Here is a 16,276-nt window from a genome sequence, read left to right on the forward strand (position 1 = left end):
GAGCATGAGTGGGGAAGGGGAGGAGAGAGAGAGAGAGGGAGACACAGAACCTGAAGATGGCTCCAGGCTCCAAGCTATCAGCACAGAGCCTGATGCGGGGCTTGAACTCATGAACCGTGAGATCATAACCTCAGCTGAAGTCAGATGCTTAACCGACTGGGCCACACAGGAGCCCCTCTCACAAGGTCATTATTAACATAAAATAAACAATGAATAAGAAAAGGCTTTGAAAACCATGAAGCACTAAGATATAAGATATTATTACTACCTTATTATCCTGCAAACAATCTATGCCAAACAGTCCATTAGTGAAAGCATCATAATCATTTCCAAAGACATAAGAAAAAAAATCAATATTACAATGAAGAAAGGAAAAATTTCCACATCTCCTATTGTGCTTCTCATACTGACAATTTCTTCCTACAGATCAGGAGAAATAAAATTTGAACTTGTTCACTACTATAAGAACTCTCCTTTCCAAAACTTCCAGAACAAATCTAGTTCAAATGTGGTTGTTTCTGGCGTATGGCTACGTAAATAATGAAATGAGGTCAGAAAAGAGTTTCTAATTAAACAAAGATATAAATTTAAGAAAACAGAAGGGTAATTTCAAAATAAAAAGTGGCATTATTAGGTTAACATCCCTCAAAAGAAGAGTTCATCTTAAATATTTTTAACCCTCTAGTTAACATAACGATATAGGCCTCTCTGCTGGAGAAAGTCAATTTAAGTGATTAATTGGCAGAAGTGATGCTTTCTTAGTTCTCAACTGAATGATTTATGGGAACATGCAGAAATGTATTTGTACTTTGTACCTAGGTTTTTTTCTTCATTTGGGGAAGAAAGGGGCAGTAGATTTCAATTTTAGTTGTATTCAGGTACCCTTCCCATGTGCTCCCATATCAGCTCTACAATGAATTATAACCATCTGTCTACCTGTGCTTCCCCTTCCAGACTAGAACCTTCAGAAGGGAAGAGAACATGTCTAGGTCATTTTTTCACCCTCTAGCTATTACCCCAATAACTGGAACACAGAAGGTGCTCATTAATTGACTGAATAATTTAAGGAAAAAACTATAGATATATTAGATTGACTTTTCTTTAAAGTCTAATGTTCCTTTGGATTATTTCAAATTTAATCTTTGAAATTTAGTAATATAGTCAACATGTATTCTGTATAATAGATTTATGCATGTTAAAGCAGCTGAATATTGAAACTGGTAAATTAAACAGATGGAAATGCTTAAATTATATGTAGAGAAGATGAATATATACATTTATTAATATAATTCATTTATACATTCATTCAAAACATTTCTGGAAAATCTACTACATTCTAATCACCATGCTCAGGAACTGGGGATAGAAAGTCAGGCAGGCCTTAAGCTCTCAAGGAGATGACTACCTGGTGAGGCCGAGAATCAAGTAAATATTCTGATAGAGGTGTGTGCTGGGACCATGGAATGACTGTGGAGGGCAGTCAGGTACAGCTGGAGGGGAGGGGTTATATGGAAGGTTTCACAGAGAGGTGATGCTTGAACTGAGGATTGACCAAACAGCAAGAGTAACTAAAACAAAGAAACAGGCATTCCAGGCAGAGAGAAGATGAGGTACCCAGAGCTCTATTGACAGAGGGAAGGCTGCATGCAGAATGGCATAAGATGATGGGAAAAACAGAGAAAGAGAAGAGAAATCCCAGATTGTGGAGGGTCCTCTGGGTCAATGATTTATCAGGAATCTTCAGTGAAGAAGGAGGTATATTAGATTCTCTCCTCAAGGGACTCAGAGTCTACTTGAAATAGATTAGGAATAATAGCCAAAAGGTCCAGTTTAAAGCAAAACAACAACAAAAAAGGACTCAGCCACACACACACAAAAATAATCTTGCCATTTGCAAACAATATGAATGGACCTAGAAGGTATTAAGCTAAGTGAAGTAAGCCACATAAAGACAAATAATTATATGATTTCACTTGTATGTGGAATCTGAAAAACAAAATAAATGAATAACAACAACAACAACAACAACAAACAGACTCATAGATAAAGACAATAAACCAGTGGTTGCCAAAGGGGAGGGGAATGGGGCAATGGGTGAAATAAGTGAAAGGGATTAAGAGGTAAGAACTTCCAGTTATAAAATATATAAGTTGCAGAGATGAATAGTACAGCGTAAGGAATATAGTCAATAATATTGCAATAACTACTATGGCAACAGATGATAACTACACTTATTGTGGTGAACATTTTGTTATGTACATAACTCTTGAATCACCTGTTGTACATGTTGTACACCTGAAATGAATATAACATATGTTAACTATACATCAACTAAAAATTAAAAAAAAAAAACTTTTCCTTAAAAAGTGGAATTTTAGATTAGCTAACAGATGAAGTAATGAAAAAAGAAAAACAAAGACACTTTTAATTTAAGGCAACTTAGTACTAATCCACAGTTCACGATTCAGTTTTTAGATAAAATCACATCTCGGGGCCCTTGGCTGGCTCAGTCAATAGAGCATGCAACTCTTGAGCTTAGTGTTATGAGTTTGAGACCAATGGTGGGTGTAGAGATTAAACTCTTAAAATAAAAGTCACATCTCTTAAAGGATAAGAGGAAAATTAGGTATGACTGTTAACTGTAAATTGTTTATAATTTTAAAAAACAATTTTTTTAACTTAAAAACATGTTTCTCTCTCTCTGTAGAGACTGCATTTCCAAATATATTTATCTCTCTCATAGAAACACCCATCTTAGAGCAAGTCAACATGCCAATATGAATGTCAATACTGGGCAGAGATGAAAGAAATAACAGTATTTACAAAATCATCATTCAGAAGACCACTATTGCTGGGAGGCAAAAAGCCCCAGAATGAGGAGTGCAGGCATGCTCAAGTTACAGGAAGAGTTCACCCACAGTCCAACTGATGGAGTATACATCTAAAAGCAGTGTGGTATTTTAAAACACAGCACATATCAAAACTACAACCTAATTTTGGATTGCTTATTTTTATGTGATAAAGACACGAGTATCCACTTAAAAGATGGAATATCTAAGTGCCTGTTTTCCTCATGTAATAAAGTTACTTTTTCATTTTTAGTGACTAATGGGATGTAAGTTATTTTCAGGGAAAAAGAAAACAGTCAAACGTTAATCTGAATGTCAGTAAAGAATGACGATCTACAGGTACATCCATGGCAAATTAGACTTAATCGCTTCCAAATACTGAAAAATTCAAGTCACTTTATACAAAGGAGACTATGGAGAGAAACATGAATGTCAATGGGAAATCTGGCTAAATCCCACTACTTCTAGTTCATTTCATAATTTGTTTCTAAATTTTGTCTCTTGGGAACCCGAGGAACCACAGGCTAGCTCATTTAATTGTAATTGAACAGTATTATTTATTTGTAACCATTTAATTTTGCTCCTCTAGGAGAAAAAAGCAAGCCATCATCTTTGAAAGGCTCTTCTTTTTCCCTATAACTAATTATGAAAGAGAATGACAAATATAATAAACAAAATTCCCAGGTATAAACAAGTAAAGATGGGAAGTAACAGAAAAATTCTGGAAGCATATTCACTGTGTTTAATATAACTTCAGCCTTCTAAAGACTTGATTTCTCAGCCTGTCCAATGTCTGGGCCAAGGATAGTCATAAAAAGGACAAAGTCATCAAAACATATTGAGTTAATTGTAAACTAAAAAAAAATTATATGTAAGATAATCATAATTAGTTAATCAATCATGGTATTTTATGGGTATTAATTATGGTATCTTTTTTTCCTTTGGACTAATTGTTCTTCTCTTTTTTCTTTTATGTTCTATTTTATTATAGTCAGCATCATGCTGCTATTCCCGCAAGTACTGAACAAGCATGGGATGTGAATATCACACTCCTAAATAAATGAATTGCTCAATTTCCTGTGACCATCTATACATCCTCCATCTTCAGAAAGTGTATCAGTATTCTATCATAGAGGAGATAGTGGTCTGTTTTCCAATATGCATGACATCTCTGGACAAGACAATTGTGACACGAGCACTTATTTCCATGAAGAAAAACTTTGTGGTTTTATGGCATTCATCATTTGACAAATGCACCTATTTTCCTTATCAATCAGCTCTTACTGAACTTACTCGCAGTGACTGTGGAATCCTTAAGGGCCCATTAAATTTCTGAAGAAGAAAGCTAAGATGAAGGACATGCCACTCCGAATTCATGTGCTACTTGGCCTCGCTATCACTACACTAGTACAAGCTGTAGATAAAAAAGCGGATTGCCCACAATTATGTACATGTGAAATCAGGCCTTGGTTTACACCCAGATCCATTTATATGGAAGCATCTACAGTGGATTGTAATGATTTAGGTCTTTCGAGTTTCCCAGCCAGATTGCCTGCTGACACACAGATTCTGCTCCTACAGACTAACAATATTGCAAAAATTGAATACTCCATAGACTTTCCAGTAAACCTTACTGGCCTGGACTTATCTCAAAACAATTTATCCTCAGTCACCAATATTAATGTAAAAAAGATGCCTCAGCTTCTTTCTGTGTATTTAGAGGAAAACAAACTAACTGAGCTGCCTGAAAAATGTCTGTCTGGACTGAGCAACTTACAAGAACTCTATATTAATCACAACTTGCTTTCTACAATTTCACCCGGAGCCTTTATTGGCCTACATAATCTTCTTCGACTTCATCTCAACTCAAATAGACTGCAGATGATCAACAGTAAGTGGTTTGATGCTCTTCCCAATCTGGAGATTCTGATGATTGGGGAAAATCCAATCATCAGAATCAAAGACATGAACTTTAAGCCGCTTATCAATCTTCGCAGCCTGGTTATAGCTGGTATAAACCTCACGGAAATACCAGATAATGCCTTGGTTGGACTTGAAAACTTAGAAAGCATCTCTTTTTATGACAACAGGCTTATTAAAGTGCCCCATGTTGCTCTCCAAAAAGCTATAAACCTCAAATTCCTGGATCTAAATAAAAATCCCATTAATAGAATACGGAGGGGTGATTTCAGCAATATGCTACACTTAAAAGAGTTGGGAATAAATAATATGCCTGAGCTGATTTCCATCGACAGTCTTGCGGTGGATAACCTGCCAGATTTAAGAAAAATAGAAGCTACAAACAACCCCAGGTTGTCTTACATTCACCCAAATGCATTTTTCAGACTACCCAAGCTGGAATCACTCATGCTTAACAGTAATGCCCTTAGTGCCCTGTACCATGGTACAATTGAGTCTCTGCCAAACCTCAAGGAGATCAGCATACACAGCAATCCTATCAGGTGTGATTGTGTCATCCGCTGGATTAATATGAACAAAACCAACATTCGATTTATGGAGCCAGACTCACTGTTTTGTGTGGACCCACCTGAATTCCAAGGACAAAATGTTCGGCAGGTGCATTTCAGAGAAATGATGGAAATATGTCTCCCTCTTATAGCTCCTGAGAGCTTTCCTTCTAATCTGGATTTAGACACTGGGAGCTATGTCTCCTTGCATTGTAGAGCTACTGCAGAGCCACAGCCTGAAATCTACTGGATAACACCTTCTGGTCAAAAACTCTTACCTAATACTCTGAAAGACAAGTTCTATGTCCATTCTGAAGGCACACTAGATATAAATGACATAACCCCAACAGAAGGGGGTTTATATACTTGTATAGCAACTAACCTTGTTGGTGCTGACTTGAAGTCTGTTATGATCAAAGTGGATGGTTCTTTTCCCCAGGATAACAATGAATCCTTAAATATTAAAATAAAAGATGTTCAGGCCAATTCAGTTCTGGTGTCTTGGAAAGCAAGTTCTAAAATTCTCAAATCCAGTGTTAAGTGGACAGCCTTTGTCAAGACTGAAAATGCTCATGCTGCCCAAAGTGCTCGAATACCATCTGATGTCAAGGTATATAATCTTACTCATCTGAACCCATCAACGGAGTATAAAATTTGTATTGATATCCCCACCATCTATCAAAAAACCAGAAAACAATGTGTAAATGTCACCACAAAAGGTTTGGACCCTGATCAAAAAGAATATGAAAAGAGTAACACCACCACATTTATGGCCTGCCTTGGAGGCTTTCTGGGGATTATTGGTGTGATATATCTTTTCAGTTGCCTCTCCCAAGACATGAACTGTGATGGTGGACATAGCTATGTGAGGAATTACTTACAGAAACCAACCTTTGCATTCAGTGAGCTTTATCCTCCTCTAATCAACCTCTGGGAAGCAGGCAAAGAAAAAAGCACAGCACTGGAAGTGAAAGCAACTGTTATAGGTGTGCCAACAAATATGTCCTAAAAACAACTAAGTAAACCTACTTCAAAGAAAATCTTAAGACTGCACCTATGCTTGAAAAAAGACAAAAGCAGAGAAATATTACTTTCTAGAAAGAAGTTTAAGCTTCACCAATGCTGCTCCTGACCAAGGGAAATATGTACAAGTTCAGCATTTTAATTACCTGGCTTCAAAGGGTACTGTGGCAACCAAATAAAATAATTCCATTTTCTAGAACTTTCATGTAACTTTTATGTCTGGACTACAGTTAAAGTGGACAAAAACATTTCTGTATTTTTTTTAAGTATATAAGAGTAGTTGAACTGAGCAATACCTCCTCCTGTGTTGTATTACACATATTAGCCACGAGTTTTTGCAGTGACTAGATAACTTGAATTGACACGTGGTGTAATAAAATGGACAAATTCTGTAGAGTAGACACAGTGAGTATGTGGGTCTCTTTTATAAGAAAAAAAATACATTTTGGATTAAAATCAATTGCTTTTGTCTTGTTTTGTTTCTAAATAAAGAATAATTTCTGGGAAATGTCACCTGATCAAGTGTCATTTAAATGACAGCATTTTTTAAAAGTGTTTTTCTATAATGAAATTTGGAATGCAAAGCACTTTTATTGGGTTCTGTAATTACATATTTGTAATGTACAAGAATGAATTTAGGACATTTTATCTGTATTGAAAGGCAATAACAACAACAACAACAACAACAACAACAACAACAACACTCTATTTAACCCTTTATTGACAGAAACAAATCCTCAGGGATATTATGCAATCACTTAAATACTTTCTTAACAAGCAACTTTTGGAGTGGATTTAATTGTTAAGTTCACATAATGTAAATCCAATATCTGAGGAACTGAAAATTTTATTTTAATAATTAGTAGTACCTCAACTGTAAGCTGCTTGCTTTGCAGAAAATATTGCCAAATTTTGGCAGGACTTAGGATTTAGGTCTAATTTTCAAATCTCTGATTCTGAATATTTAATGTGCTTCACTGCAGTAAGAAGAAAATGATATAATAATTTGCTGTGTTTCAAATCTAACAACCAAACACGTTGTACACAAGAACCCAAAAGAGGGAGGTTTATATACTTGCATAGCAACTTACCTGGTTGGTGCTGACTTGAAATCTGCTATGATCAGAGTGAATGGTTCTTTCCCCAGGATGACCATAAGTTTTAGAATTTTAGAAGACTAGGATATTCCAAGAGTAGGATTTTAAAATTTTACTTTAAACATATTAGATATTTGGTACAGTATGCTTATCAGGTTCAATTTTATAAAATTCTCCCTTTTATTTTGTTTACCACCATGCAAAAATGACATAAATCAGATAATTCCAGAGTGTAACAAAATTTAAGAGGATAGTTTTGATAATAAACAGAAAAAGCTTCAAAGACTAATTTAGAGTAAAGGGAAAAGATTTAGTTCTCTATGACTATATTTAAGACACCTAAAAAATACAGCTTAAAAAAATCACTGAAGTGCCAAAAACATTACTAATCATTTAAAGATCTAAAATAGGAAATATAAAGATTTCACTTGGAGAAAATAACCAAAGACTTTCAGGGTTTTAAGTCATATTTCCAAACAAAGACCCACAGTCCTAAAAAATAAATGCATTTGTGTACAAAAGAAATATCCTGAAACAATAAAAACCTTCTAAGATAATAAGCCATACTTTTTATAGGCAAATCGCTTACCTCTACAAAGCAATAAGGCTTCCATGTTAATTGCTGCTTTGCCTGTTCATAATGAAGTGTTTAACTTTTCTTACAATAGCTTGCTGCATGTTATCAACATGTCACTGGTCTGTGAACATTTCCAGCCCGTAGCCATATCAATTTATTTGTTAATGCAGACATTTGCTTTTATGATAGCCTTGACAGTTTCTAATTAAATCCTGCTGTTTTTGACAAAGTGGAAGGTAATTGTTATGAACTCTTTAAAACAAAAGGACAAACTGTGTTAATTTTAACACATCGAAAATATAAAACTTGCTAATTCAATGTGTTTCCCAAATACAAATTTTGCAATCTGATGAATCACTATCAGACAGAGGCTGACATTAGAATTTATCAGGAAGGCATGCTCATACATCATGAGATGTTTCAGCACCATGGACAGAGCTTTTTAGAGCCAGGCTATTTGTCAAAAATATAGGAGCTGAAATATGACCTATTAGGAGGCAGGTATTGCATAGGTCAGCAAGAACTTGCTCAGGTATCTTGTATGTTGCTTTTAAACCTATCTGCCCAAAGAACTATAACAAACATAGCAGAAAGCTTAAAATGCATTTCAAGCTACATTTTTCTTAGAAAAATTGTAGCAAATAAGCACTCTGAATAGTTACCTAACAGTGGACAATGAAATGAAGTATTTTTGTTACAGCCAAATAAATACAGATGCTCAAAGCAAATCATGATCCTATTTACTTCCTTAAAATTTAATCTAAATTGCCAATGAGAGTAAAAAGACATTTGCTTCAATAACAAGAACAGCATTTCCTTCTAAACCTCACATAAAATTAAGCACTAGTCAGAATACTCAAAGCATGTAACTTACACTTTGGTGATACTATATGGATGCAATGGCAAACTTTACCTATAACAAATAAAACTCTAAAGTTTATACCTCTGTGAATGTCAACGGATCTTCTCACCTTGTATGGAGAAAAACACTTTTTCACAAAAATATTTAAAAATTTTTAAAATTTGATTTGAGAGACAGCACATGTGCACAAGCAGGGTAGGGGCAGAGGAAGAGAAAGAGAAAGAGAGAATCTCAAGCAGGCTTCAGGCCCAGCACAGAGCCCAATGCGGGGCTCAATCCCATGACCCTGGAATCTTGACCTGAGGTGAAATCGTAAGCCGGATGCTCAGCTGACTGAGCCACCCAGGCAACCCTTTACAAGAATGATTTTAAAATAATTATATGCTTGGGGCGCCTGGGTGGCTCGGTCGGTTAAGCGTCCGACTTCGGCTCAGGTCATGATCTCACGGTCCGTGAGTTCGAGCCCCGCGTCGGGCTCTGTGCTGACAGCTCAGAGCCTGGAGCCCGTTTCAGATTCTGTGTCTCCCTCTCTCTCTGGCCCTCCCCTGTTCATGCTCTGTCTCTCTGTCTCTCTGTCTCAAAAATAAATAAACGTTAAAAAAAATTAAAAAAAAATAATTATATGCTTTATAATTTATACTAGGTAATAAAATTCAAATCTTCTGAAGATAAGCATGCCCCGTTGAATACAAGTGATGTATGAAAACAATGCAGAGCAAAATGTGTCTTTGTTAGCAAAGGTAATCAACAATATGCTGCCAGTCATGTGCTGACAATTTTGCCTAGAAAGAAATGAAATCCATTTATGGTGCCTCTATCTATCTTTTGATACTTGTTTTAATTCTTAAAATTTTATTTTAATTAGATAAAAGGTTTTTAAGCAAAATTACATATCAGCAAGCATAAGTTTAAAATTATAATTCCTTAGTCTATTTGTTAAACTGTAATTTCTTTGGTTATCCTCTATAAATATTTACTGTATGGCTATTCGTCACTGGAAAAACAGAAGTGAACAGGACATATTTCCCACCACTTAAGAGACTTATATTCTACTGGATTACATACTGGTTATATATCACTGCTTTCATAAGTATGTGTTAATTAGGTTACCTAGTAAGAGTCCCAGTTTCAATCTATACTTTCACAGAATAACAATACTCAAAATATCATGTTTTATTCTTGCTCTAAAAGGTTTTACTTATTATACTTTGATATGAGAATTTAATTCAAATTTATTATGGGCTTTAACACACACACACACACACACACACCAGCCTGAATCTATACCTAAACTGGTTAAATCGAGAGTCATGTCTACCAACTATGAGCAAAAAATTTAAAATTTTATAGATTATTCTTTCACATGAAAAAATCAGAAGAGATATGTCATTAACTAATAAAGCTAACAATAAAAACAATGAAAGGTTTAAAAGTATGTGTTTGCTAAAGCAAGGGAAAAATCCAATGAAATACCTCACAGCTGCCACAAGTGTCAGGAAAAAAAATTTTATTGTATATATCACTATTAAACAAAATCTTCAGCTTCATCCCAATGTTGGCAGTCTAGGAGATAGGTAACAATGAACAGTGATTAAATTGCGGCTGCATTTTCTTTGATCCAATCTCTCTGCTCTCTCTCTCTCTCTCTCTCTCTCTCTCTCCCTTTCTCTAATACTCTCCTTCCCACACAACAAAGTATAATAAATAAGTATACTTCCCAACAAAGTATAATAAATAAGTAAAAGTTTTTTTTAAGTGTATAGTTGCCAGATATGTTTACCATATCAAGCATCCCAAATGGTCATAAACTACAATGATCTCTTCCACCACATTCTCAGATGGTAATATTCTCACCCTTAGTTCTACAGTCCCTATTCTATATCATTTTACCCTGACTAATACATTGTTAACTAGGTCATTGCTTGGGATCATGGCAATATGTTAGTGGAATGAAAGAACCATGCCTAGAATCAAATGCACTAATCAGCACCATGGAGCTCTGGAAAAAAAAACTGATTCCAGTTTCAACACAATAGTGGCTGCTTCTGTGTGTTCATTTGTAAAATGAGGGCTCTATCTATTATTAATGGTGACTACCACTTTGATTTATCTTATTCCTCTGAAGCAAGGGAAAAATAAAAATACCATTTGTACACAGGAATAAAATGACAAAATCAGAGTTAATTCTGAAAGTCATAATCCATATATCCAGTCCTAAGAAAAATCATTAAAAGATAAATGTTTAAAAAAGAATATTGCAGTGAAATATAGATTATTTCCAAAATCTATCCTAAACATTTTATTAATTATATAACAAAGGTGCTCTTGAATTGAGTAGTAAGCATTCAGTAGGCTCAGGTAAGAAGATCATATAAACCAGAACACAATTCATTTTTATTCCTACTGAAAATAGGCCCACAGAGATTTGAATTTACTATTCTGATTCACTTTATATACACATCAGAGGGCTCCTAAAGCTATCTTTGGAATTAGCCATACAGTCAATACCAACTAAGGGGTTAGATACATCACAGATATATCAATACAACTTTCTCTTAAGAGCAAACTGAGGTATTCAAATAAGTAATAAATTCAGAGAAAATACCATATATGATTTCAAAATAATTGCAGAGCGGCCCAAAGTAACAAAGCATAGCACACAGAGTTATGGTTGACCTTGGCAAGTCTTTCAGAAGAATGAACTATAACGGAATTTGAAGACCTCATGGCATTTTGTGTGTTTATATTTATCTTTTCCGACTCTAATATATCATAAAAAAAACTAATAGTACTATGTGACCAATGTAAGGAAAATCCAGCTTCTCATTAAAACATATGGTTCAGTGCCTGAAGTTATTGATTCAAAATCCAATTGCAATATCCATTTATAATGTTTATTAGCCACTGGAACAAATAGTGGCGTAAGCTTAGGACATAAATTGACCATCCTAATCCTAGCATTGAGAGCATGAGAGTATAATAATAATAATAATAATAATAATAATAATAATAATAATAAATCTCTCTGTCATTTGTGGTACCAGATTCAGGGCTGGTAAAGACAAATAGTTCTTAAACCATGAGAGTTGCCACTATTAAAGCAATATGGTCAAACACACCAAAGGAGTTCTTCAAAAGAATACTTTATAAAGATGAAATTTATTATTAGAATTCAGATCAAAGTTGGATACCTCTGGCAAACATCCTTTTAATAATAGTTTCAGAGACCAGTCACATATTCAATAAAGAACAAGAAAACGTGTCTCCAAGAGAAGTTTAAGTCATCTAGGGTCCCTTTTCCTGTTTACTAGTCAATTAATCAATAAACCAACATTCCATTATATAATTTTCATATTAAATTATTTATTTTATCAGAGATTAAAATACATTTACAAACAGAATGCATGAATTTATATAACTATGAAATTTTAACTATCCAATTCAAACCTTTGAGCTTAAAACTCCTTCAAACAAGGGTTATGATATAGAAAAGGAATAAAAATAGAAGAAAACATTCATTTCTTTCTATGAACAAAATCTTTATCTATAAAAATATATAACAATTAACAGATTGCACTGAAAAGAGGAACTAAATCAAAAACAACTGTGTGAGGGTGAGGGCATTTAGGGTTTCTGTCCAATGGATTATTTGTGTCTCAGTACAGGCTCAGTCCAAAAGTGATAATATAATGCTTGAGATATTTTTCTGGCACATAAAATGCTTAGCAATTAATATATTATTAGCATATTATTATAGTTGAATAAACATGCATTAATATATACTTGAATAGCAAGATGAAAATTAGGAAGGAATAAGAGAAATATTTACTGAATGCTGAGCATGTGCCCAACTAACAATTTGCTAGGATCCTAAGAAATCTACTCCGATTCTTAAGGAGAAAGGATATGGAAAAAAATGAACATTTGCCATCTTAGTATGTCAGGTATACTGATGAATATGCTTACTCCCTCTCTTGTCTGTGTGTGTGTCTGTGTGTCTGTGTGTGTATATATATTTATATACAATATATATAAATTCAATTTTCATGAAATTTCCAGTAGTACAGTATTCACACTCTCATTTTATAGAACGGCCTCAGAGAAGTTGAGTAATTTTCTTTCCTAAGAGAACAATATAATAACAGAGCAGAAAAACCAAATATACAACATCACGGCAAATAATAACATTCAGGTACTTTTTTAAGCATGCACAACTCACAAAAATAACTATCAGATAATATTTTGGGGGAGGAACAACCCATCAATAATATGCCAGATTCATTAATTATGCCTATTATCTTCTATCTATCTCCATCAACATGTTTCTTTATAACATTTTAACTCAGTTTTGCATGAGGAATTAAATATAAAGGGACCCTATCTGTCAACTTCCAGTTAGCATTTACCCAAGACAGAAAAATGAGCACTCGTTTATCAACAATAACAGCGACAAAAACCTGCACATATTCTTACAAATAAAAGTTTTAAAGTAAGTATACTTGAAGTACTCACTGGATGTAAAGCACTTTTAGGGACTTTTAAAAGACTTTCTTGTGATTGGATTGCATCCACTTCACAGTCCCAACGTATAAAGCTCTTGTTTTTCAATCCCATCACAGAAAAGTACAAGATGGTCAATTACCTGTTTAACCCTCTTTCTGACTCCCAGATGATAATATCATACACAGTAACTCTGACCTTGGAAGGAGAATCCTGCTTTAAAAGTAAGGATTGAGGGAGAAACATTTTCCTTTCGCTGCTTTGCCATCATCCCCATCCTTGCCAGTACTGGAGCACTACCGCCAACATCTTAAGAGACTCAGCAGTCAGTGTGCTCTGACGGAGTTAATCTTTGTTGGATCGCATGTCTTGTGTCATAAACCTTGGCTTCTGAGGAGTAAATTTATGAAATGGAATTTGTGTATTGGTTCTGAGGAATTCTAATAAATGAATTTCGCTCTAGGAGAACGGAATTATTTAAGAGAGGTTAGATGACACAGTTTGTTGAAAAATGGGACAACAAAAAATATTAAATAAAAACTTGACACTGTCAAACTTATCAATGTAATTAAGATGTACAGATGCCTATTTGGAAGTTCATCATACATACTTTCCAGGAGAAGAAGCAAGGTAGTTTGGTAAAACAAACAAACAAAACGAACACGTCCACAGGTTAATAAGTTTCTATGTAATTAAACTGGCATGAAGAAATAATTTTAAGTGTAAAGAAGGTTCTCAGTATTCAGTGAATACTAAATTTTACTTGCAAATATTTGAAAGTCGCTATGGTAAACAATGTTCTAATTCCAAAGGATATGCCCACCTTGGTTATTTTTTAATGAATCATTGGTATGGTAGAATTCCTTCTGAGAAATAAGATTTGGAAAATAATACAGCAAAGTTACTGAACAGAAAAGCAAGAAGTGGCCCATGTTTTCATTCATCCATGAATTTTATCCATGCACTCTTCATTTACTGAGGATCTACTAAGTGCTAGACCCATTATTAACTACTAGAGATTTGATATTGACTGTGATAGACAAATTCCCTGACCTGACAACATTTATCATCTATAGGTAGGTGACAACAAGTAAATCTAGCAAATGCAGTGCAGGTTAATAAAAACAGTATAGGCATGAGGATAGCTTACATGTATTTGGGGGATATAGGTTATTATAAAGGGCCTCAGAAAGGATTCTGACAACTAAGACTATCTTTACACGATCTTCCAATTAAAGAGCAGAGGAATGCTGAGATAAGCTAGGGATAGTGTAGAGATGACAATAAGCTAAAGGATTTGAATAGCATCAGAGTGCTGTGTAACTAGGAGAAAGTTCTCAGGAAGGAAAAAAGCTAGAGTTGGCCTCAGAAAGAAAACTGGAAATATGGGTAGAAATCAAACCTTATTTGTTTCTAACAAATATTTTGGCAGACACTACTATCCAAGAGAAAATGACAAGGTCAAATTTAAAACACCAGGACTAATTTATAAGGCTACAAATACTAGTTCTCCATCTTTCAATCTTGTCTCCCTCTGTAGCCAAACCCTAGTCTCCCATCGTATCCCTAGTCATCCATAGCTGAACATATGAGAAGTGGAAAATAAAAAAGGAAAGTGAATTAAGCACACTCTGTACCCCACCCTCTCAGTCAGGTCTTCCCTAGTCTGAAACACCATACACACACACACACACACACACACACACACACACACACACACTCAAGACCCTCACAAGCATACACTCAGGCACACAACCTTCATGCTCAGTTTTAGGAAAGTTCATAATTTGACCATTATTTTCATTTCAGATATTTTGAAAAATACATCTCCCATGAAATCACAGAGGGTGAAAATATTACTGCAGCTCTCCACTCTCTCCCCAAAAGGCAAATAAATGAAAGAGACTGTAGGTATTCTGAGAAGTTTATACATAAAAACCCAAACGTAATATAAAATTAAGGTCTATATCTTTGAATTTAAGACTAACCTACTTCAATTTTCATTGCCAATTGCATTTCTCTTTCAGAAATTTCACGAATATTTTACATAGACTTTAATAAGTATATAAGTACAAAAATAGATACAGGAAAACCAGGGGAAAAAAATAATGTGTCTCATTTACATGGACTATGCTTTCTACAATACCAGACACAGTTCTAATGAGATCTCACAGGTATCACTTTCTTCAGATAATAGAAAAAAAGAAATTGTCCTGTATCATTTATATCTAAGTGAGACCTTGAACTCAAATTAAAATAGGAAAGAGTATTTGTAGAAATCCTGATTCACACAAATAGGATACTCATTCTAGGTGTTCTCTACTTTCTCACCACTATGCTCTCTCAAGAAGAAAGGTTTCATTAAGATTGTTAAAATGAGGGAGTGCCTGGGTGGCTCAGTGGGTTAAGCATCCGACTTCGGCTCGGGTCATGATTTCCCGGTTTGCTGGTTGGAGCCCCGTGTCGGGCTTTGTGCTGACAGCTCAGAGCATGGAGCCTGCTTTAGATTCTGTGCCTCCCTCTCTCTCTGTCCCTCTCCCGCTCATGTTCACGCTCTCTCTCTCTCTCTCTCTCTCTCTCTCTCTCTCACAATCCCTCTCTCTCTCAGAAATAAATAAAAACATTATTTAAAAAAAACGTTGTTTAATATGAATATAATATAGGTTTGCAGAGTAAAGAAGTACATTGTAGCAAATAATTTAAGGGTCGGTTTTGAAGATGTACTTAAAAATTAATAAAGGAGATAAGCATTAAGAGACATAATACACATAATAGAACATAATAAACAATAAAAGATAAACATTAGCATAAAAATTTGTAGACACTTCTATCAAGTTTTCTCAATAATGTTTTGAGAGAACTGTGATATAATGACTATTAAATTAGTCATTTCTCAATTC

The 16,276-nt window shown here is 34.7% G+C and overlaps 2 protein-coding genes across 8 annotated transcripts in view; one reads left to right on the forward strand and one right to left on the reverse strand.

The window, feature by feature from the left end:
- Window positions 1-6,848, forward strand: part of LRRN3 (leucine rich repeat neuronal 3) — a 37,618-nt gene extending 30,770 nt beyond the window's left edge. Inside the window, exon 2 of the mRNA XM_019418096.2 lies at window positions 3,841-6,848. Coding sequence (XP_019273641.1) covers window positions 4,200-6,326 — 2,127 coding nt within the window. The 5' untranslated portion in view covers window positions 3,841-4,199 and the 3' untranslated portion in view covers window positions 6,327-6,848. The remainder of the gene's footprint in view (window positions 1-3,840) is intronic.
- Window positions 1-16,276, reverse strand: part of IMMP2L (inner mitochondrial membrane peptidase subunit 2) — an 882,864-nt gene that overhangs the window by 452,099 nt on the left and 414,489 nt on the right. The window lies entirely within an intron of this gene.

This window comes from Panthera pardus, unplaced genomic scaffold (genome assembly GCF_024362965.1).
Source record: "Panthera pardus isolate Hobbes unplaced genomic scaffold, ASM2436296v1 HiC_scaffold_8, whole genome shotgun sequence".
NCBI classification, from domain to species: domain Eukaryota; kingdom Metazoa; phylum Chordata; class Mammalia; order Carnivora; family Felidae; genus Panthera; species Panthera pardus.